Consider the following 25730-nt stretch of genomic DNA (forward strand, 5'->3'; position numbering starts at 1 on the left):
GAATAAATATCGTGAGTCCACATTGATCTAAATAAATGATTGAATAAATTAATAAATGAAGGATAAGGGCCAAATCTCCTTTGCAGAAAAGTATCTTACGTAGATACCCTCCCCTCAATGAGGTGGAACATAACTCCCCACTCCTTAAGAGTAGGCTATGCATAGATTTCCTTCCAAAGAGTACAGTATGGAAAGGAGGGGGAAAAGTAACTTTGCAGTGGAGAAACTTGACAAACACTACTTCAGCCAAGTGTTAAAGATCAACATCAATAGTCATAGATCACGTTGACAGTAAATGCCTTTGATATGATGTCATGCAAATGGAGCTTTACCTCTGTGACCTTCCCCAAAACCCATAACCTCAGTCTAATCATGAGAAAAACATCATTCAAATTCCAAGAGAGGGGCATCTACAGTACAGACTCAAAATACCAGGACTCCTCAGAACTGTCAAGGTCATCAAAAACAAGGTAAGTCTTAGAAACTGTCACAGCCAAGAGGAGCCTAAGGAGACATGGCAATTAAATGTAATGTGGTGTCCTGGATGGGATCCCAGAAGAGGAAAAGGACATTAGGTAAAAACTAAGGGAATCTGAATAAGCTATGGACTTTAGCTCATAATAATGGATCAATATTGGGTCATTAGTTGTAACAAATGAACCACACTAATGTAAGATGTTGGTAACAGGGGAAATGGGATGTGGGGTATATGGGAACTCTCTGTACTACCTTCACAATTTTTCCAAAAATCTAGAACTGTTCTGTAGAATAAGGTCTTTCAACTAAAAAAAAAAATCCAGGCTCTACCACTCACGAGTTATATAAACATCACTAGATGGATTCTACTCTGTGCCTCAGTTTTCTCATCTGTACGGTGGGATTATTGGTTATAATACCTACTTCATAAGATTCGACGAGACAATGTGTGTAAAGCACCTGCCCCAATGCCTGGAATACAGGAGGTGCACAAATGTTGGCAGCATCATTATCATCCTCATTACCCCAATAAAATAAAAGTTAAAAAAGAAAAACTGCTCTTCTTATTAGTGACCATCTCAACAATAAAACTTTCCCCCTTTATTTATTTATTTGCGGTACATGGGCCTCTCACTGCTGTGGCCTCTCCCGTTGCGGAGCACAGGCTCCGGACGTGCAGGCTCAGCGGCCATTGCTCACGGGCCCAGCCGCTCTGCGGCATGTGGGATCCTCCCGCACCGGGGCACGAACCCATATCTCCTGCATCGGCAGGCGGACTCCCAACCACTGTGCCACCAGGGAAGCCCTCCCCCTTTATTAATCTGGCAATTTTGAAACTCAAGTACCTGGGAGGAGGCGCTCTGAAACTTCACCTGAAACTCATATCCCGGGACTGGAGTGAGGATACTGAATCTGCTACAAGGAAAAGCCCACCCGAGGCCACCTGGCAGGGAACAGGCCACCCTGCACAGCCCACGCAGAATGTGATAAAGCATCTCCGAGAATGTGATTATTTAAATATGCCTATCATTTTCCTACCTCACACACAAACACACAAAGTGAGTCAACATGAAATTAAATGGTAATGTTGTTCAGTTTGTTCTGGAAAGATGGATGCATTTCCTACATGACTTGGATATTCTACTGATTCTGGAGAGAATGGGGGATGATATATATACACGGTAAAGATTAGCATATAGGAAGTGTGACCAGGGAACCAACCACTTTCCACCATAAAAAATGTTCATGCATTTTTCTCATTTGCTAGTTAGCATCATATGACAACTTGGAGTTTTTCCCTGGAAGTGGTAACAATAGATTTAATTTATTCACCCAAATCCCACACTCATAAAGCAAACAATATTTCAGAATGTGTAACGTTACCAGGGGGACCGTAATTCATGGCTGAAGGATCAGAGCTTTATAACAGATGGGTTTTCTTTTTCTTTTTATATATTTAGTTAGTTAGTTAGTTAATTACTTTTGTCTGCATTGGGTCTTTGTTGCCACGCGCGGGCTTTCTCTAGTTGCGGGGAGCGGGGGCTACTCCTTGTTGCGGTGAGCGGGCTTCTCGTTGCGGTGGATTCTCTTGTTGCAGAGCAAAGGCTCTAGGTGCGCGGGCTTCAGTAGTTGTGGCACACGGGCTCAGTAGTTGTGGCTCATGGGCTTAGAGCACAGGCTCAGTAGTTGTGGTGCACGGGCTTAGTTGCTCCGCGGCATGTGGGATCTTCCCGGACCAGGGCTCGAACCCCTGTCCCCTGCATTGGCAGGAGGATTCTCAACCACTGAGCCACCAGGGGAGTTCCCAGATGGGTTTTCTGAAGTGGTTGGGGAAACCTAAGATCCAGCCCCAGCAGTTTGACCAATACATTTGAAATATGCAAAAGAGCTTAAGTCAAGCACATTATAAATGGCAGTGGTGGCTGTCACCACAAGCCCACCTCAACAATTAATGGGCTGGGCTGCCAGAAAGCAAACTATGATTTATTGTTCTCTTCAGATTAGTAAAAGCAATGCTATCCAGTGTGAATTCCAGTATTAATCCACATAGGAAAGAACTGATGTTTCCAAATGGCCATGAGAGTAGGTTACACTTCTGAAACCACATTTCTTTTCACCTTAATTCTCAGCCACTCGGAAACCTCTGCTTTTACCCAAGTTCTCTGGATAATACTCAAAACCTGCAGCATGGGACATTTTGTACCCTATTAACTCAAATCCACTTAAAACTGATCAAGATAGAGCATCAGCAGAAAGCCACGTTGGGTCAGGGATATCCCCAGGTCTCTCATTTTACAGATGGGAAAACTGAGGTTACAGGGCAAAGCAGCTGGCCCAAGTTCCTCAATAAAGGCAGCAACACTGCTGGGAGCAAAACTGGGATCTCCTAGGTATAGCAATATATATACATGAATGATGTATCAGTATATGTAATACAGATGATATACACTTCGGTATGTATTGGAGAAAAGTGGCTTTTTAAAATCTGAAGACACATAGAGGAATATTTTAATGATGCCTTTGATGAGCATAATTTTCCAGCCTTAAGTCATGGCACAAGACTCGACACATGCAGAAAGTGTGGCGCTCAGTAGACGGGAGCTGGCTGGGAAGGGGGCCATCCGTTCCCACTGCCCAGGGGCACAGAGACCCACCAAGGGAGCAGCCAGGGTCTGTGGGCAGGGTCCCATCTCAGCCCGGCCTGAGCCTGCTCAGCACTCAGCCTTGGTCCTGGTTTTAACTTCTCACACATTCTGGTGCATTTTCACAGCAGCCAGTGCGGCGACTTTAAATGTAAATAAGACCAGGTGACTCTTCTGCTTAAAACCCACCACAGACTTCCTTCCTCTGATCCCAAGACTACAAGCCTGCCCTCCTCTCCTCGTTCATTTCATACAACTTCCTCTCTCACTCCAGCTTCCTTCTAATCCTGGAATACTGGGGTGTTCCTGCCCACCAGGCCACTCCCTTGCAAGTCCCCCAGCTGGTCCCCCAGATTCTCCAATAGCTCGTCTTCCTTGTCATTCTCTGGCCACCCCATCTAAAATGGCCCTCCCAGCCTCTATCACACCATCCATGATATTTTCTTCACTGCTTGTACCCCTCTTGGAATTTGCCTTGTTTATTAATGTGCATGCTTGGCACTGAATGTTCCCGAAGCTAGACTGTGAATTCCAAGAGCACAGGGGTCTTTGCCATCTCGGTCACTCCTTTATCCTCAAGGCCTAGAAAGTGCCTGGCACACGGTTACTGGTTACAAAATAAACGAGCACACTATGTTTGAAAGGTATCAAAAATTACTTGAGCTGGAAGAAACATTTCTCTAATAGCAAGATCCCAGCCCCGGGTGAGCACCGAGGAGGAGGGAAGGCTATGCCTCTTGGGCACAGAGTCTATAAGGGACTTCAGTTCACTGAGCAGAGAATCAACTCAATGGCGAAATCTTTACACGGTGCTCACGGATGCTCTCAAACGCCCAGCTGAGAGGTCGTGTTCTCATTTCCAAGCCACCCTCTTGGTTTCTGTTCTACTTCAGAATCAAGGCTAAGCCTGTGGGTGAGCATTCAAAGGTGCTTCAGTAACTTCAAGTGAGCTGTGTGTGTGTGTGTCTGTGGTCCTGACTTCATTATTAAATAATCGGTATAAAAGTGCTCTAAAACTCGAGATTCTAGACACGTGTGCACGTACAGCATTTCCAATTGCATTTGATGTGATGAAGAGCAATTCTGTGGCTCTTCAGAATTCCTGAGAGCCATCCAATGGCTCACGAGCTCTGTGGACAACAGAGAATGTGGGTCAATTAAGGCTCCTTGAAAACGCGGCCCTGGATCTCATACATACAGAAGGCCCAGCTGTGGGCCCACGGGTCCTTGACAGTCCTCATGCCCTGTGGTCTAACAGCCACAGCAAGTGGCAATTTACAGATGAAAGAACCTAGATGAGCTCGAAAATGGCACAGGGTAGAAATCCATTCCCACGTGCACACACCACAGATACAGCAGAGAAAGGCCCGGCAGTAGCTGCTGCGCTGTCACCTGCTCTAACAAGACTGATTTGTAGGGAAGTTAAAGAGAATGCAATCCAGAGGAAAGAACTTCGGTTTCCTCTGAGAACGTCTGATGTCGTCAACTTGCAAGCCCGCTTCCCTCTTCTGCCCGCCCCGGTGCACGGCAGCCCAAACATGCAAGGACTCCTCTGGGCAAAGAGGCCTCAGTCACTCACCGCCAGAAGTACACATTTACAAAGCAGCATCCCCAGGCTGCCCGTGAGTCCCTGGGCAAGCCAAAGCCAGCAGGGCCTGGGTGCCCACAGCGTGGTCAGTCCAGAGCCACTCGGAGCTGTCCTGTGTGGATGGGCTGCAGAACCGACCCTGTGGCTTCTGTTCAATTGAAGTCACACAGCTTTCTACTGTTTATTTCTAGCACAATTCACAGCCCCTCTGTTTCAAGTTAATGGCATAATTCTGGAACAAGAGTTTAACCCCAGAAGATGCTGTGCAGTCATGTTTCAGATTCTGTCTGTAAGACACAACACCTTTGTTTTGGTCTGATGTTACTGTCACTGGCACATTTTTTTTTAACATCTTTATTGGAGTATAATTGCTTTACAGTGTTGTGTTAGTTTCTGCTGTAGAACAAAGTGAATCAGCTATATGCGTATGTATAACCCCATATCCCCTCCCTCTTGCGTCTCCCACCCACCCTCCTTATCCCACCCGTCTAGGTGGTAGCAAAGCACCAAGCTGATCTCCCTGAGCTATGCAGCTGCTTCCCACTAGCTATCTATTTTACATTTGGTAGTTTATATATGTCAGTGTTACTCTCTCACTTCATACCAGCTTACCCTTCCCCCTCCCTGTGTCCTCAAGTCCATTCTCTACATCTGCACTGGCACATTTTTACTGTCACATTTTACTGAGCATTCATTTCACAGGCAGAATGGCCAGAAGCAAAGGTAAGGAGGGGGTACCAGCTGGCGGTTCTTTGCCATCATTTCAGAGAATGTCTCTCTCCGTACAAAATGGTCCTGCAAGGCCAGAGCCATGTAAATAATTCACAAAAGCAAGTTCAGTTCTCCCCATCTGAAATCCTAGTAATATCTTATGAGGGAGCTGCTGCCCGCCATCTCGCAGGGCCACGGGTAGCTAGCAGCTTCCGTCTCTGGAAGATGCTATTAAGTCTCGATAGTCTGTGATTTGCAGATGATTATAACTTTTGCTCTGCGTATCATTTTTCCTGACAGGCAAATCCCATCAATCGAATGGCATGACTGATTAAAAAGGAGGCAAACTTGACATAAGCAGTCTGATAAGCCATTTTTTATACCGACTACAACTGTGAACGCTCACAGCTGTGGGTAGAAAAGCCAGATTTGATACCAACCTTTTCTCTTCCCGTCCTCCAGGGGCCTCAGCACACGTGCTCCAGCAAGACTTTCCTAACTCGAGCATTTTATGTCTCAAAAGGAGAAATGCAATTCAGTGTTGGGGGTAGGGGCGCTTGCTCTCTAGTTCATTGAAAAAAAATTGTCCTTATGTATATGTATAACTGATTCACTTTGTTATACAGCAGAAACTAACACACCATTGTAAAGCAATTACAATAAAGATGTAAATTTTTTTTTAAAAAAGAGAGGAAACTATAACCAAAAGGAAAAAAAAAAAAAGAAAAAAATTGTCCTCCCAGTGCATCCCACTGAACCCCCAATCTGTCAAGGAAGAAAACGCACTCTGCAGCCAGTGCCCTGACAGCAGCACGTGCATTACACCCACAGTCATGGCACCTTCTCAGTTTTGCTCATGGCTTCGTCTCTAGCCAAATGGAACTTATTACTTATGGCTTGTTGGGATTTATGAATTATTTATAAAAGTAGGTCTATGACTCCAGACTCTTAAAAGACAACACAAGTCCCCTCATTGTTACCCACAACTGCGCTTCTATCAGAGAGAACAGACCGACTTTCTCCAAAACGTGCTGCATGTTTAGGATGAAACAATCGTTGTGAAAATATCCAGCCTGTAAGATTTCTTTGGAAGCTATCTATGGGATGCCTGGATGTATTTTTAAACCGGTCTCTTTTATTCTAAGCCAGCCTGGGATTCAAGAAAGATGTGGCGGACGTGGGCGACAAACGTATTTCCCAACTTGAATATAAATAGGCAGGTCCTGCCACTTTCTCCTGGTGGTTTCAGGCTGCCATAAAGAAAGGGAAAGAGGCAGTTGCCCCTGAATGTGTATCTAGCAGGTTCAATAAGACCATGCCTGTGAGTGTCCTAGAGCACAGTGACTGTGTATCCTGAGTGGGGACTAAAACACGCACTGGAAGACACAGTCTAGGTTACACTTTCCCTCTCCAGCTCCCCCACACATGGGAACGTGGCTGGCAAAACACATAAGACAGTGCACACCCTCGCCAGGCTCTTCTCAATCACTGGACCGACTGGAGGGGGTATGAGGCGTCCCTGGGCTGAAGAGCAGAAAGCGACCAGCCAGCCATGGTCTGGCCCACGCCTCCAGGTCAGCGACACTTTTGCTTGACAAAGAAAGCCCCAGGTAGAGGTGGCATATGGGGCCCTGACCAAGCTGCAGCTGGCCTTGATGCAGGAGCCCCGAGGGACAGGGGCCTCCACCCAATCCCCTCCAGAGACACGAGCTCCCACCACTCTCACAAGCCCACAGCAGCCCTGCCCTTGGAGAGGCGCCCGGCCATGAGCCCCTCCCCAGTGGCTCTGCCCCAACTGTCCAGCCCCGACCCTGCCCCCAAGCAAGGTCCAGAGGAAGAAGCAGAGGCTGGACAGTGGAGGCCCAGGAATGCTGATGGCACTTCAGGCCACCTCAGGCCATCATCCTTGTGGTACCTCCTAAAGCTCCCATGATACGTCCACAGAAGAATGTAAAGCCCCATAACCCTCTGCACGCAGATGATACTCTCCCAAAAGAGCACAACCAATGGAAAAGCAGGCAGGAGACAGTGGGCTTACCTTGCTGGAAAACATCTGCCAGGAGGAAGGAGAAACAGAGGCGGAGAGAGGGGGAGAGAAAGGAGAAAAATAAAATTAATAATTATGTTGAAAATGACAGTGATGATCATCACAGCTAACATACACTGACTATGCTAAACACTCTTGGTACAATATTTCCTCTACTCAGAGGCAGTGGTTAAGAGCTTGAGCTCTGTAAGGGAACTGCCTGGGTTTCAATTCTGGATGCATGCTTACTAACTCTGTGGCTTACAGTTCCCTAAACCACAAATAGATTTGTACTGGAAAGATTAAACAAATGATGTCCCATGTTTTAAAGGTTTAGATCGGTGCCCGGGACATAGTAAATATACAAAAGTTGCCAGTTATTATTTATGTTAATATTATTATTTTCACAACAATGCTATCAAGCAAGTTGTACTATTATCCTCACTTTATAGATAGGGAAACTGAGCTGCTGGAAGGTTAAGTAACTCATCCAAGGTCACAGAGGAATAAGCTCAGGATTGAACCCAAGTCTGTCTGATTCCAAAAACCATCTTCTTACCCCCTACTGAGCTGCCTGGCTGGTTTATAAATAACAACAAAAGCAACAAAGGCACACAACAGGATAAACAGAGGAAGGGCCTATGAATAAAGTTCCATATTTAAATCATAATAAGCACATTTGTATGAATTCTCCAAATTTTAACTCACAACTAATTAACACTATGTCTTCATATTAAACCTAGGTCAAAATCTTTCAAAAGGTGAAAAAATATTAATTCATCTTTTTCAATAAATATTTGAGAAGCTGCCATATGCCAAGCACTAGGTCTGGCACCAGGAAACATGCAGCAAAAAGCATAAACGAATAAGCAGTGGCTAACACCTGCCAAGGGTAACCGCTAGCATGACTTACAACACTTCACATTTGTTCTGCCTGTTTTTGAGCTTTATATAAATGGGCTGAATTTGTTCTGTCTGCCTTCTCTGCTCCACAGTGATTATGGGAGTCATCCATGCTGTAGCATGTAGTAGGTCATTCATTCTCACTGCTGGATAGTATTCCACCACATGATTTTATCATAATTTATTTCTCCATCCTAATGTGGATGGATATTTGGATTGTTTTCAGTGTTGAGCAATTAGGAATTGTGATACTTTGTCCATATCTTTTGGTGAACGTATGTGCATATGCAAGGTACTTTTTGACATCAGGCTCACCCTGCTTCTACCGACTTTCAATCACCCCAAAAGTATTCTTATCTCCTCCTACTTTCTCATCCAGTAACTTAAAGATGGAAGATAGCGCTGGCAAGAATACAGACAGCACCACCCAGATGTGAGCCAGTTCCCGCCCTGCTCATGGGGTTGTAAATAGGTAAAAAACTTCTACAAGATAGTTTGACAGTATGTATGGCAATGTTAAATATACGTCCTTACCCTAACAATACCACTGCTAGGAATTTCATTTAATGAAATACCTAAAGGTCTTCAAGTACCTAAAGTCTACAAAGATGTTCATTACAGCATTGTGTATAATGGACAAACAACACAGATTGCCTATTTGTTTGTCTACAGAGAATCAAACCAAAAATAATATATGCCATACAATGGATTATGGTTCAACCACTGAAAATGGTTAAAGATTTTTATTATTTTTGACTGAAGAAATCAGACATGGAACATGTATCCTGAACCCGTGTATGTACATGTATGAACATGCCTCAGATTCATAATCTGAATTTAAAACTGATCCGCATCTTAAAAACTAAATGAGAATTATATCATCAACATCTAAATTTGCTGTCAGTCTTCAGCTAAAACTTCAGTTCCTACAAGGTCACAAAGAGCCAAAGGGCCACAAATGGTGTGGATGAAACATGTACCTGGTGGGCTAAACAGACTGCAAGGAAAGAACACCAGTGAGAGCAGTTTTCATTCCACTGGTGCACACGTGACCCCCATGAGGGGTGTCATTCACATGCAATACACATGCTCCCCAGGGTATACCCAGGTCAATGGCTGTGGGACAGATAAGACAGATGCAGGCTCACAACTCCCAGGGAATTGGCTAAATCACCACCCTTTCTCTCACACTCAGGAAAGCCAGTTGGGATGTAAATGGGCAATACTCGTGTCATTATGGGAAAACTTTAACCCTGCTTTAATTTATATATGCTCTACATTATTCTCTAACCTCAGTAATTCATCACCGGCATAAGTTCTGACGCAGCAGTGTGTAGAATGCCACTCAGCTCCCATGCCCTGACTGTCCAGAGACTGTGAAAAGGACCACGTGCAGCTCCCTAAATAAACCATGGTGATCACGCGCATCTGCCGCCTGCAACGCACCGTCTGAACCACCCACCCTCTAACCAGCTCGCACACCTGGAGGAGCCCTCCTCCTCCACCTTCAAATGTCACAGCCACTGTGAAGCTTCTCAGAGCCTATCCCCACGAGAGGAAAGTCACTCTTTCTGCCTCTGTGCTCCCAGAGTAGCTTGTGCACGTTGCAATTATACGTCATATTATAATTAGTTATTTATGTAGACCACAAGCTCCTGAGAACAAGAGCTATGTGTCTTGATCACCTTTGTGGAACCTAACTGCCTGGCACGGTGTGCTCCCACACAGGAGGGAAGGACAGAGGGGCTGGTCTGTTTCAACACACATTCGGTCCAACTCCCTCATTTTATGGATGAGGAAACTGAGTCCCAGAGAAGTAAGAGATTTTTCCCCAGGTCACACATGGCGTCTGTTAAAGGCTGAGCCGGGACTACATGAGATTCATTTAACCTTAATGAAGCACAAAAGCTCATCCTTATTATTAGCAAAGTACAAATTAGAGACTTATCATTCTCCTCTAATGAATACAGACAAAAATTTCCAACATTGAAAACATCAATGAAATGAGATTAGTCTTTCAAATACGGATCTAGTCTCGACATCCATCCAGAATCCTCAACCTCCTCTCCATGGCTGTTGACGGGGAGCACTTCCTTTGAAACTCAGTACTGATTTGAGTCACTGGAAAGTATCAGTGGGCAGGGAGGGAGGAAATTCAGGCAGGGATTCAGGAATAAGATACCTTATTTCTTCCAATTCCACTGCATATATCATGGTTTAGCAGACAAATCTGCATAGAGTACTATTTGTATCTTCTATTCCAGAAAATTCTCCGGATTTTCATATAAGCTATTTTAGATTTTTTAAAAACCTTTTTTCAGCTTCATTTACATTTTGCACCTTTTTATTCAAACGTAAATTTGAATAAACACTAGTATAAATATTACAATTTTGCACGAGTTATCTTGTAATTTACACTCTAAATTTATGTCTTTTGTTGTCTATGGCATAAATCATTCCATTCTTAGCATTATTTAGCTCTTTGCTCTGAAGTATAACTGCTTGGGTACCTTCTTTAAAATTTCACTTTTCCACACTGAAACAGCCATCCAGGGCCGGGCTCAAATGATTCATGAACAGAAGAATGGAAAATAAGTGAGAAGAAGGCAGATTCTGTGCTGGTGTACCCCCCACCCCGCCCCAAACTGCAGACCTCAGAGGACATTAGTCATAGAAATACTCTCATCCTCTTCCATTCTGGTGTACACAGCCACGACCCCCAGCTCCCAACTCACAGGGACTAGTCACTTATAAAAATCAAATGGCGTCTAATTTGAGCGCAGTCATCTGCTTCCAGTCTAACCAACCACTAAGAATTATCTGGGAGTCAATCACTTATAATCTCTGAACTTGAACTGACCTGGAGATATTTAATACCACTGTGTTGGGAAGGTTCAGTTAGATGATTCACACAAACATTTCCCCCATCCCCCCATCCAGTGCTAAGGAGAATCACCCTGAGAGTTAGACTCAGCACCGTCTTCTCTGCTCTCCCAGAAATCAGAAATCACAGAAGTAAGGAGTTGGGAGTTGCCAGTGCCCAGCCAAGCCTCAGTCAGGTTGAGCCCAAAGGACACCAGGGACACTTGTGCAGAGGAAGTGAACTACTTCAGACAAAGATCTGCTCATACTCACTTCCCAAGGGAAAAAACCTCAACCCCAATCATTCAAATAAACAAAGAAAGCCTGTTCTCCAGCCCCACACGCACCCCCTGGAGCCATTCTGGTCCTATGTATAGATGAAAAGGCATCTATAAATTGGTGATTCAGATGTGGGGAGAAGAAAATAAGAAAGAAAGAACTCAGATTTGCCTTTCTTAGCCTCGATGTCCAATTTCTACTGTTAGGAACGAGCATCAGGGATATTTGCCCACCTCCCCCATAGCTCCTGAGAGCTTCACACCCCAGAGATCGTTAATGCACCGAGTCCTCCAGAGACAGGAGCCATAAAGAGACTAGATTATTTATTATTATTAATAAGTTATGGCAATTAGGCTGGGTGATTCCTAAATGTTGCTGGTTAAAAACTTTCTTGAGTGCTACTCATCCACATGGCTAGTGTTTACCTCTATTAAAAATGATTTAACAACACTCTGGGTGAACCCCTCTCTTGTGCCTGGGTTAATAATTAGCAGTGCACAGAGCCACGTGGGTTAAGTGAGTTGGCTCTTCTTTATTTATCTATTGCTTTGTTTTATGAGGAGAACTGGATGGCAGTCTGATTGCCCATTCAGTCTGCTAGGAATAATTTACTATTTCAATCCACAGCTCGTAACTGTGATTAGAGAAACCCTCACAATTATTACAATATCACATCTAGCCCACACCCCACAGCATTAAAGATATGCCAAACAGTGAAAGCGTGCTTGACTTCCATAAGACTGGGGGAGGTAAAGCTACCAGTCCTCAAACAATGTCATCATACTACTCTCTCAATTTTGCTTTCTTTTCTAGGTTAAATTATATATGAGGGGAGTTTAGTTTCTTGAAAATGCATGCACTTAACTCCCATTTAAGAAGTCTCACCTGGGGAGATAGCTGTCTTGCGAGTCCTCCTGTGGTTTGAGCTACAGAAAGAAAATTCTCTTTCAAGTGCAAGTGCCGTTACAGTAAAGCACTGTAAATGTCACTGGGACCCAACTAACCAGGGACAAGAGAAAGGATGTAGGGAGCAGCTGGAATGAATGCTGCTTCCTTGAATGGGGTCAAGTTCACCATTAACCAAAGTCAATTCAAGATCACTTGAGCTGCCCCTCACCAAATTTCAAAAACCGGCAAGCTCTGTGCATGGCTATGAGGATTTCTAGAATTCAGTCTGTATCCTTCTGCACATCTCTGTAAATCAAGTGAATTATTTCTTTTCAAGGTTGAAAAGTGGGGCCCACCAAAGCCTCCTCAGTACTCCAGAGTAGTTCTGCTTCAAATTGAGGAAGTCTAGGTCCAAAAATGGCAGGTGGGCTTCCCAGGGAGGGCAGGGTTCATTCCTTCTCTCCCAAATACAGTCCAGTGCCGGGTCACCACATGACTGTGGCCACTGGATCCCAGGACCTAAGACTGGGTCCCAGCCCCTCACCAGGTGGAAACTTGAGGTGAAACTTCTTGTAGCCTATGTTCTCATCTATAAAATGGGATGATAGAGATAAGCTCTTACCCTGCCACAGGAATATCATGAGGATCAAGTTAGATCATTTAATCAGTGTGAAGCACATGGACTTTGGAGTCACATAATACCAGGTTCAAATTCTTGCTAGTCCACTGGACAGCCATCTTGGGCAACTATTTAACCTCCTTGAGTCTCAGTTTCTACATTTATAAAATGAGGATAATAAAACTTCTTTCAAAATTCATAGGGAGAATCTAGATCATAACTGTAAAGCAGTTAGCACATGTAACTGGTTTATGGTACATGCTCAACAAGTGAAAGCTAATGTTATTATAATAATAAGCAATAGAATAGGGTAGCAAAGAGCTGAGGTCCTGAAGTCAGAGCTGGTCCCATGTCTTGCTGTGTGATCTTAGGCAAATTACTTAACCTCCCCAAGCCTTGCTTTTCTCATCAGCGACACACAGATAATAAGAGTAATTAATTTTTGTGCCATCTCATAAATTGCTATGGAGATTAAATGAGGTAAAGCATATAAGACTGCACAATAACTAGTATTCAGAAAAACTTCTATAAATTGTAGCATTATTAGGCAACGAATTGCCTACTATTTGAAAATATCACCAATTGTGACTTGTATAGGACTGTAAAATATCATAAGAGGAAAATCCATTAAAATTAAATGATTGTTTTGATTCCTTCTTGTCATCATGTAGCTACATGCCATTAAGAAACTCTAAAGCAATTATCAAATATTATTTTATGAATGAATTATTTTTAATCTTTAAAATCAGAGGTCCCATGACATCCTATCTCCAAACACCAAAGATCTAAGGGGTTGTGATTAGCACCCAGATGTTCCAGAAACCCAGAGCCCAGCCTTCATTTTGGGCACCACTCACCTCTCTGACATTGCCTGTCTCCTCTGGACCTGTCGTTATTTCTCAAGGCCACCATATAAGGGGCTCAACTCATCCCTGCCCTGGGGTGTGATGAGTGGAGACCCAGGGTTTAGAAGAGGTCGGGACTGCACGGGGCGGCTGAACTGAGAACCCCTCTGCTCAGCACTGTGGGTGCTACGAAGAATTTGCCTGAGGAAAGGGTTCTGCTGCTCCATTAAGTAAATTAGTGAAAGTCTGAACCCAACAAACCACTTAAGTGGAGCCCCTTTCTGTCCGAGCACAGGTCTGTGCTCTCTTGGAGCACGGCCAGAGTCAAGGGCTCCTCCAGAGCCCGTGCTTGGCTTCAATGGCACCGTACGGGGACTGTGATTAGTTTTCTGTGTCTCCAAAGCCAGACAGCTCAGGCAGCCGCGTGGCTCATCTCCCCGCCCCTCCCGCCTCCCCCAGGCGCACCCAGGCAGCTCCAACTGCACGCAGCCCGGTGAGTCTGGGTTATTAAGGACCAACCGGAAGGCCTGACTCCCCGTCTCCAGCCCTCCGTGCCAAATACCACCGTTCTTTAATGTGGGTCTGTATCCCTCTCTCCTTTTTCTTCTCTGTCCCGTTTTGGAGGCAGGACAGGGAAAGTTTTCCTTGCTCCTGGCCTCCCCTCCCCTTTTACCATGTTAGAAATGAAGACCGATACTTTGCATGTCATTGTTATTCCTCTGAAGGCACATGGCGCTCTGTAAATGTCTCTTATTTGTGAGTAAGAGAAAATTGTTTAAAGCCCTGAAGTCTCTTCCTGCTCCATTTTCTAGGGAATGTACGACCAACATCAATCTGAGGCCCTGTGCTTGTGACCCAGCAGCCGACGGGGACTTGGGAAGGCAGTGCAAGGCCCACAAGCTAGTAAGTCCCTAACATTTTTATGACATTCTATCCAGAGTATATCTCATTCCTAGCACAGAAGAACAATGCTCTTAACTACTGAAAGAACATAAAAAAATAGATTTAGGAATAATACCTTTTATGACTGCATTCTGTGTACTGTGAAAGTTATGTTCAAATCTGCTAGTACTTTATGGAGCTGATAAAGGAGAACAGTATGGCTTCCCAGCTAACAGGGTATTTTATATCCATTTAAAATGTTTTCTCTTAAATTGAATTACTCTTTGAGTAATTATAATAAGACTAATCTGGGCTTAATGAATTCATGTACAAATACTTCAGACTGCATTATTAAAACCTCTATGATATGAAACTATATTAAACTCAATCCCTCTAGCAACCAGTGTTTTTCTTTGAAAAGAACAGCATACATGACTTTCTCTGAATTCTTTTAAATCAGCTAACTGAGAAATCATAAGAAGCCACATTAATAGCTCAAACTAAAGAAGAGGTTGGCAAACAGTATTGTTCTAATTTCCCCGAACTTATTTAATTGCGCATTCATTAGAAGTCATAGAAAATACTTTTATTAAGCATCCTCATATACCAAGGGCTGAAGAATTCATTCATCTTCCAGAAGAAATCAGTTAACTATGATTAGCAATGCTATAAAACCACTATGGGTAAAAATACTAAAAGTGAGCCTGTGGATATCAAGTCTTATGTTCTAAAAAGTCTCCAAACTCAATAATCTAAATATCTGGATTCTAGTTCACACTATAGGCAAAGCCACTCATCTTCTCTGGGATTTGGTTCCTCCATCTGCAAAGTCGTTTGCACCAGATGATCTCCAAGGTCCGTTACAGTTCTTAAAGATGATGGTTTTAAGTTTAAAATTACACACATTATATATATCAAATGGGCTTTATTGCATATAGCTTATTTGTCATCTCATCCACATTAAATTACATTCACAGAAAAAGAATTCATTCCCTACAATTCACATACATCCACAAACATCCATAATACAGCTGGTTATTTCAAATTTATCCCAAGATATTGTCTCGATGGTAAAGTATTTTTCCCATTACAGATAAATTATAAACCAGCTAAAACCTTTAAGGTTATAGCTCCTTGAATCAGTTTCTATCCAACCCCCCACTCCCGCCCAACGTATACTTTCCGAAAGATGCTCTTTCATCTCCATTTCCAAGTCAACTGATTAGTTTTATCATATATGTATTCCTCGGGCAGATCTGTGAGATCCTAGTTTTAGTTGGATTGGTTACCCAGTCTCCTAAATTCAAACTAGATATACAAATGTCCAGCAGAATAAATCTCTCTTTTCCAGGTGATCATTACCAGTAAGGACAACTTTAAAGTAAACATAAAACAATGGCCATCATCATTATCCTGATGGCTTGGCAAAAATTACTGTCAGGAGAGCTCCCAGGAGCCAGAGATAATTAAAGTCTGAGTGCGGAGAAGCTGCCCCCAACATCAAGCATTGCTGATGAGAATGATTTGGGAGTAAATATGTTTCAGCAAATTGGCCCAAGTCTTCAAGGAGGAGGTTTGGCCATGTGATACTCATCAGCCTCAGTTTCAGGAGGTACAGGTTCTGTTCTGGCTCTTCCATAAATCCCCTGTATAAATGGGGACAAGTCATTGAAGTTCTCTAGGTTCCAAAGAAGGTTTGACTAGAAAATCTCTGCAGTTCTTTCCAGCTCTAAAGTTCTTTAACGAACACAACCAGGATCTTTCATTAGGAACCTCTGCTATACACCTGCACCTCACCTGCATGTCTCCTTGGTGCACGGATACACACTTGTAATTTTCTCTCTCTCTCTCCAACTAAGCTCAAAGCACTATGATTCCAGGGATATTCTGTCCATTGTAGTCCCAAAGTCCAGGGCAGAATATCAGAGCACAGCAGGCACATTTTAACATTAATGATAACTAATACCATACATCAGGCACTATTTTAAGTGTATTACAGACATTGCCTTAATCCTCTCAATCCAAACTCTTAACCACTACACTACACTGTCTCTCAATGAATGCCCAGTTGGTAGGTGTGTGGAAGGATGAATAAGCAAACATACACATTCTTTCCAAAACCCCCCCAGAGAGTTAACTTGAGCTGTGCCCATAATATTTTTAATATCATAATCCCTATAAATCTAGAACTCTAACCTTCATTACCTGTGAATTTGGGGTCCAATTACAGAAAACACCTAGATGTGCCTTTACTTTTTAAAAACCTTACAAATTCTCTTTTTTAAAAAAATGCAACTATCTCAGTAAGTTTATGGCAACCGCTAAGGTAAGGTAGAGCATGGGGAAGGGATATAGAGCTGGATAAAAAGATGAGAATTCCAAGAAGAGGGTCAGGAAAAGAAGAACAATAAAAGGACACATGGCTGAGCTACAAAGATCTGTGCAGCTGCCCCTGATCCAGCTGTCATCCTACTGGAATTCATGGAAAGGAGGGTGTGAGAGGTGGTGGGAAGGAAAGAACCAGGGTGATTGGTAACTCAGTGCAGGCAATACACATGCAGGCCCTGGAGTCAGAGTGCTTGCATTTTGATCCTGGCTCTGCCACTGACAAAGTTAGATGCCCTCTCTAAGTCTCAGCATCTCCATATGAAACAGTGGGAGTGACAGAGGCTGTTGTGAGGATTAAAGGATATCAAGCGCCTAAAGACTTAACACAGTGTCTGACACATGTAAGGTACTTAATGGAAGCAGGTAATTTGGACAGAGACTTGGGAGAAATTAAGTTTCAGGATATCATTAAGATCAATGAAATTCTTTGGCACCCTGGCCACTATGCTTGTTGTGATGAATAAAATGTATCTGCATGGATTCTAAAACCAAAAAATCAGACTCCAGTAAAATATCACAAAGTCTCCCCACGCCCACCAGCCTCCGGCGTGGAGTAATGCAGCTGGGGGGAAGATATGAGAAAACATCTCTAGCACAGGAGCACTCATTCTCTCCTAGTCATATGTGTTCTTGGGAAGCAAGATCAATGTTTATTACGTGAACAAACATTAAACCCTAAAAGTACTACCCCACACTCTAGATCACATAAGTGCTAGTATTTTCCTGAGGTAGCTGGGAGCAAGTAGTTAAAGGGGAACTATAAATACATCATGAATTTGTCAGAGCACAAGTCTTTCTTCTGGAAGACAGTAGATTTTTTAAAGTCACCCACTCACAGGCTCAGTAGCTAACACAGCTCCTCTCCTTCCACCATTCCACATCAGTCACGGCTGTGCACGGTAGGACCTCACACGGGACTGGGCTCTGCTACAGCGAAGCCAGGCATTTCAGAGGGGCAGGGAAGGGAGAATGCTGAGGACACCTTACAAACAACCTCTGTAGTTGTAAATGTTCATTCTTGTGAAGAAGAGTCAGCAGGTAGTAAATGTGGTTACCACAGATCATACCCCACTGAGCGCCTTTTCTAAAACAGAACGGGAAGTTCATTTGGTGGTTTAAGATACTTTTAAACCTGTATGATATTATTCACTGGCTCAACACAGTCATGAAATGTCAATGTCATTTTCATGAAGGATTTGTGCAGCTGGCTTGCCCTGAAAAAAGGGATTCCATCATCTCACAGAGCTTAAGAAATTTTCATATATATATAAAAAATGTATATAGTATACTATATATACATACTATATATTACATATATAATATGCACATAATATATAATATGCATATGTAACAATAAAATGTACACATATACAATAGAATATATATAATATATACATAAATAAAATATAATACATAAATAATATATAATATAGTAAAACATCATAGCTATTATTCTTCAAGTCCAGAGAGCTGGGTTCTAGTTCTAGCTCTGTCCCTAACTGGTTATGGCTAGTGGCTTAGCCTCTCATGGGGATCCTCAGTTTCCTCATCTGTAATTGAGAATAAAGCCTGCCTTAACTATTTCTTCAAGGAAAAAGTAAGACAGTGGATGGGATCGCACTAAGAAAAAATAAACTTAAAATTCTTGATACTTTTTTAGTGTCCACTGGAGCTGACACACTATAATGAGCAATTAATGGACCCAAAAGAAGCTAAAATTCAGACTCTACAGTCAAAGAGCTTACAGTGATAAGGAGAGTCAGACACACTCAAGGAAAAGGTACTAAATTCTACACAGGGAGGAAAACAACACAGTGAGGAAAAGAGATGTTTCAGGGTTGGGACTCTGAGCAGTGTTCAAGGACCAGGTACAATCTATGCTAGATCCTGAAGGACAGTCCTAAACAAGGCCAATATCTATGGCGCCCTCATTCCTAAAGGCTTTTCTTAAACATTTCACATAATGCTCCCCAAAACTCTATGAAGTAACTATCATTCTCATCCCCATTTTACCAGTCAGGTTAATTTTCCAAAGATCCCACAGGCAACCTGACTGTAGGGCACTCCCTTGCCACCACTCCCCTTAGGACTCAAAAGGTGGAAATGAGAGAAAAAGAAGCAGCAGGATAAATGAGTCAGAAAATATGCCAGTATTCACAAAATGGAAGACTCAATATTATTAAGATACTGTTTCTCCCCAAATTGATCTATAGATTCAACATAATCCCAAGAGTAATTCCACCAGACTTCTTGTGGGAAATGATAAGCCAATTCTAAAATTGATAGGAAACATAAGAATCTAGAATAGCCAAAATAATCTTTAAAAAGAAGAGCAAAGTCAGAGGACTGACACCCCTTGACTTCAAAACTTATAATAGGGGCTTCCCTGGTGGCGCAGTGGTTGAGAGTCTGCCTGCCGATGTAGGGGACACGGGTTCATGCCCTGGTCCAGGAAGATCCCACATGCCGCAGAGCGGCTGGGCCCGTGAGCCATGGCCGCTGAGCCTGCGCGTCTGGAGCCTGTGCTCCGCAACGGGAGAGGCCACAACAGTGAGAGGCCCGCGTACTGCAAAAAAAAAAAAAAAAAAAAAAAACTTATAATAAAGCTATAATAATCAAGATAGAGTGTTACTGGCATTAGGACAGACAAGTAGATCAATGGAGCAGAACAGAAAGTCTGGAAACAGAACTTCAGTTTTACAATCATTTGATTTTTGACAAAGGAGTCAATGCTAGTCCAATGGGGAAAGGCAAGTCTCTTCAACAAATGGTACTGGAACATCCATACAGAGAAAAAAAAAATTAGACCCCTACTTCACACCATGCACAAAAAATTCATGATAGGTCATAGACCTGTAGATAAATGCTAAAACTATAACGTTTCTAGAAAAAGATAACAAAATACTCTAGTGACTTTGGAATAGGTAAATTTCTTAGACCGTATACTGAAAACAATAGCAATAAAAGAAAAAAATAAGTTAAACTTTAAAAACTCTGCTCAGTAAAGAACATCATTAGGAAATGAATCAATAAGATATTTTTGGGAGAAAATATTCACAAAATCTATATCTAACAAAGGCCTGGTATCCAGAATATGTAAAGAACTCCTTCAACTCACTAATAGAAAGACAAACAACCCAATATTTAAACGCGGAAAATATTTGAACAGAGCACAAAGGAAGATATACAAGCAACCAATAAGCACATAAAAAAGTGTCCAACATTATTCGTCATAAAGAAAATGCAAATTAAAACCACAATAATATATCACTATACATTCAACAGGATGGCTAAACTTAAACAGACTCACAACACCAAATGTTGGTGAAGATAAATAGCAGCTAAAACTCTCATTCATTGCTAGGGTTGAAGTAAAATTGCACTACGTTGGGAATAGGTCTAGCAATTTCTTATAAAACTAAAAATACACCTACACCATGATCCTGAAATTCTGCTCCTAAGTATTCACTCTAGAGAAATGAAAACAAATTCCTCAAAAACAACTTGTATGTAAATCTTCTTCATAACAGAAATAGCCCAGATGTCCAACAACAGAAGAATGGATAAACAACCATAACTACAATATATTCATCAAATAGAACACTACTCAACAATATAAAGGAACAGAAATAGTAACAATACACAACATGAATGAATGTCATTAATATTATGCTGAGTGGAAGAGGCATTACATAAAAGTACATACTGTGTGGTTTCACTAATATGAAATTCTAGAACAGGCAAGTTAATCTACGGTTAAAAAAAAATGCAATACTCCCCAAACTGATATACAGATTCAACAAATCCTATCAAAATCCCAGATTTCTTTGCAGAAATTGGCAAGCTGATCCTAAAATTCATATAAAATCATAAGGGATCTTGAATAGCCAAAATAATCTTGAAAAAGAAGGACACAGTTGGAAGACTCCTATTTCCCAACTTCAAAACTTACTACAAAGCTACAGTAATCAAGAAACTGTGGTATGGTTATAAAGTTTAGGTACATAGATTGATGGAACAGAATTGAGAGTCCATAAAATGAACCCTTACATTTATGATCAACTGAAGTTTGACAAGACAATTCAATGGGGGAAAAATAATCTTTTCAACTAATAGTGCTGGAACAACTTGATATCTACATGCAAATAATTAAATTGGAACCTTATCTCATACCATATACAAAAATCAACTCAAAACAGATCAAAGAGGTAAAACTATAAAACTCTTAAAAGGAAACACAGGCATAAATCTTTGTGACTTTGGATTAGGCAATCGTTTCTTAAATATGACATCAAAAGCACAAGCAACAACAAAAGAACACAGATAAACAGATAATCTTCAAAATTAAAAACTTTTGTGCCACAAAGAGCACCATCAAGAAAGTGAAAAAACCCACAGAATTAAAGAAAATAATTGCAAATCATGTATCTGATAAGACACTTGTACCTAGACTATATAAAGAAGTATTACAACTGAAAAATAAAAAGACAACCCAATTTAAAAATGGGCAAAGAATCTGAATAGACATTTCTCCAAAAAAGATACGTAAATGGCCAATAAGCACATGGAAAGATGCTCAACATCACTAGACACTAGGGAGATGCAAATCAAAACCACAGTGAGATACCATTTCACACCACTAGGATGTATAAGCAAAAAGATAATACCTGTTGGCAAAGATCTGGGGAACCTGGAACACTGCTGGTGGGAATGTAAAATGGCGTAGCCATTTTGGAAAACAGTCTGGCAGGTCCTCAAATGGTTAAATACAGAGTTTACCATATGATCTGGCCATCCCACTCCCAGGTATTAACCCCCCAAAAGGAATACATACATCCACACAAAAACTGGCACACGAATGTTCATAGCAGCATTATTCATGATAGCCAAAAAAGTGGAAACAATCCAAATGGTCTTCAACTGGTAAACATTTAAATAAAATGTGGTATATCCATATAATGGGATATATCAGCAATACAAAGAAATGAGATACTAATACATGCTACAATAAGGATGAATCTTGAAAACAGTATGCTAAGTGAAATAAGCCAGTCATAAGGGACCACATATTACATGGTTTCATTTATATGAAATGTCCAGGATAGGCAAATCTAGAGACAGAAAATAAATAGTTGCCTAGGGCTACAGGGAAAGAGGGGATGAGGGTAATGACAGCTAAGGGGTGCAGTGTTTTTTTCGGGATAATGAAAACATTCTAAAATTGATTGCCTGATGGATGCACAACTCTGTGAATATACTAAAAACCACTGAACTGTACACTTTAAGTGACTGAATTGTATGGTATGTGAATTATATCTCAATAAAACTGATTTTGGGGGGGAAAAAAGAGTCCTGGGTTGTTGACTACATTTCTAACAACTGGCAACGTCGACCTCCGCTTCTCTGGGCCACGGTGGGGCAAGCCAATCTTGTAACTGCATCCAGCTCTTCATCCTATGACCACATCTAAAGAACCATGCTCGGGTACTGGGTACCGCGCTGGGCACGGAGAAAGCTGTGCACAGATGAAAGACAGCATCGCCTCTTCTCAAGGTATCACCACCTGGTGCTTCAGTCTACACCTAGCCATGCATGGCTACTGAGCACTTAAACGTGGTGAGTCTGAATTAAAAGTGTAAAAGGGACACTGAATTTCAAGAACTTGGTCAGTGAAAAAAGTAAAACAGCTCAATAATTGTTTACATTGAATCACATGCTGAAATGGTATTTTGGATAAACTGGGTGAGAGTAAATGTTAAAATTAATTTCACCTGTGCTTTTTTATTTTTTGAATGTGGTACAGGGAAATTTTAAATTACTTCTGTAGCTCACATTCTATTTCTCTTGGGTAATGCCAGTTTAGGTTTTTAAATATAAATAAATCACTGAAGCTTTCCTGACCCCCAGTGTTTTGGAAGATTATCTTATGCAGACTTCTAAATGGTAATTAACTTTGAAGTCCACTCAGCAGTTATAAAATGCCCACTGCTCTACAATTATGGAGGCACAAAAGCTTTCTTGTTTGCTGCCCTCTGCCAATTGGTCCCTTGATCTAGAGATGAAGATGCTCGGCTTGGCCTTTTAATATTGGCGTGCCCGAGTCTTTACAAAGCACAAATGTTTCCCAAATAAGGCAGGCCCAGAAAACTTCATCTGAACTCTTTAAGACTCATGATCAAAAGAGCTGCCTTTTGAAAATGATTAAAGATCAGACTGAGATGACAGACCCCCTATTCACAGAAAGAAAACTTCTTCTGAAAGGAGTTTCATCTAAAAGGGGCTTTGCATGTCATCCATGAGGGTTTCCCCCTTCACCCCTCACTTGTGAACCCTGAATTGTTAAGAGAGATTTTTGCTTCTCCTTCTTCGAATTCCTCTTTGATCCACACGTCCAGGGTAATAAGAACTGGGCCTGTAGGGCAGAGGCAAGCTCTAAACTTCTGGCTCTGCTGAAGCTTTATGAGAAATCCAGAGGTATGTCTGTGCCCCGAGAGAGGACACAGAAATGGACCTCAGATGTGGGAGGCTCTGGAGATAAAGTGTTATCACAGAATAGCAGAGACCCTACCAATGCGTCTCGTTGCTCCTTCTTTACTCAGCCAATGCCCAAAGAACTGTGCCAACTGACTCTTTCATTTCCTGGCTCTGTAGAGTTAAAAGAGCAGGTCTGGGGCTTCCCCGGTGGCGCAGTGGTTGAGAGTCCGCCTGCCGATGCAGGGGACACGGGTTCGTGCCCCGGTCTGGGAAGATCCCACATGCCGCGGAGTGGCTGGGCCCGTGAGCCATGGCCGCTGAGCCTGCGCGTCCGGAGGCTGTGCTCCGCAACGGGAGAGGCCACAACAGTGAGAGGCCCGCGTACCGCAAAAAAAAAAAAAAAAAAAAGATCAGGTCTGGAGATGAAGTAAGGTGTCCAGAGTTACAGTCCTGGTAAGTGGCACAGCCATGATTCCAAGCTGGGACTGCCTAACTCCAAAGCTAACATCCTTCTTAACCACTGAGCAACACTGTCATCCTTTCATTCCACAAACACTACTCCCTGCTGCGTACTGTGGGATTAGAAAGTTAGGGTGACTCTTTTGAAAAGATATATCCACTAGAATCCTGCCTCCTCAAATGAGATGCTCTTAAATTCCTACACCGACTTTTGTTCAGAATCTCTAGTACACTGAAATGGAAGACAGTTTCATTGGCTTAATTGCCTCCATTCTGTGCATAATGGAAGCAGAGACAAAATATCTCAGGGTCCTTAATCTCCTCCGGGCATGCAGTGGGTGGAAGTGGGGAACACAGTGCTTCATTCCATGTCCTGTCACATTAGACCTGTTTCTTCCACACGCTGCCGAATGGAGAGCACACTGTACCATGCTTGTTCTAGCACCCAGGGCCGACCGTGCACCACGTGCAGCACTGGGCATATACAAAGATGAATACAACGCGCTCTCTGCCCTCTAGGATGTTTCTCAGTTTAAGTGCCTATCAAGTTATTTTAAAGGGTCTGTGTTTGGGGCAAAGTGTGCCATCAAGAACAAAGCTCATTTCTGGAGCTGGTTTGTGGCTCGCGATGTCTCAAATTACAGCAGTTGTTACGAAATGTACCTGACTTCCAGTTTCAAAAGAACTGGCTGTAACATGGCTATTTCTAGATGGCCTGTTTCAGGGCCTGGGTAATCAAAGCCCTCATTAACCACTCTCCTCCCACCACTCCCATTATCTCCCAAGCCTGGTAGTAAGTAAGCAATTGGTTGCCTCAGAAAACCCTGGGTGGTGTGATTTGGAAAGTTAAGTGAATTATGATGGAAATGTCACTGCAGGCCACCATAAGTCTGGAGTCCTCTATTTAAAGGTGCCTCAATCATCTCCAGCTGGTGACTCCTAGGAGGCCAGATGGCTCCAAAGGATGGCCAGGGCCAACACCCGCTTCTTTATCTCTGGGTACACTGGGCACAATAATGCCCCTGCAAAGATGTCCATGTTCTAATCCCTGGAACCTGTGCCATCTTGCCTTATATGGCAAAGGGGACTTTGCAGATGTGATGAAACTAAGGGTCTTGAGATGCGAAGATTATCTTGGATTATCTGGTGGGCCCAATATAATCACATGAATCCCTAAAAGTAGAGAGCCTTTCCCTAGAGAGATGTTCAGACAGAAAAAGGATCAGAGAGATGCTGTGAGGCTGATTTTGAAGATGGAGGAAGGCAGCTCCAAGCCAAGGAATGCAGGTGGCCTCTAGAACTTGGAAAAGGCAAGGAAAGGCATTCTCCCTTAGCGGCTCCAGAAAGAACACAGCCCTGTGAATACCCTGACTTCGCTCCAGTAAGACCCATACTAGACTTCTGATCTACAGAGCTATAAGATGACAACTTTCGGGCTTCCCTGGTGGCGCAGTGGTTGAGAGTCGAACTGCCTATGCAGGGGACACGGGTTCGTGCCCCGGTCCGGGAAGATCCCACATGCCACAGAGCGGCTGGGCCCGTGAGCCATGGCCGCTGAGCCTGCGTGTCCGGAGCCTGTGCTCTGCAACAGGAGAGGCCACAACAGTGAGAGGCCCGCGTACCGGAAAAAAAAAAAAAAAAAAAAAAAGATGAAACAGAAAGTACAAACTGAATCAGAGCACTGGAC

The 25730-nt window shown here is 42.7% G+C and overlaps 1 protein-coding gene across 2 annotated transcripts in view; it reads right to left on the reverse strand.

Moving 5' to 3' along the window:
• Positions 1-25730, reverse strand: part of GFRA1 (GDNF family receptor alpha 1) — a gene marked incomplete at both ends in the record, with an annotated part of 219508 nt that overhangs the window by 153422 nt on the left and 40356 nt on the right. Inside the window, one exon of one of the 2 annotated variants that reach the window (XM_079703792.1) lies at positions 7457-7471. The exons of the other annotated variant lie outside the window; for it this stretch is intronic. Within the exon in view, the coding sequence (XP_079559918.1) occupies positions 7457-7471 (15 nt within the window). The remainder of the gene's footprint in view (positions 1-7456; positions 7472-25730) is intronic. 2 annotated transcript variants of the gene reach the window in all.

This window comes from Hyperoodon ampullatus (genome assembly GCF_949752795.1).
Source record: "Hyperoodon ampullatus genome assembly, chromosome: 1".
In the NCBI taxonomy this organism is placed as follows: Eukaryota; Metazoa; Chordata; class Mammalia; order Artiodactyla; family Ziphiidae; genus Hyperoodon; species Hyperoodon ampullatus.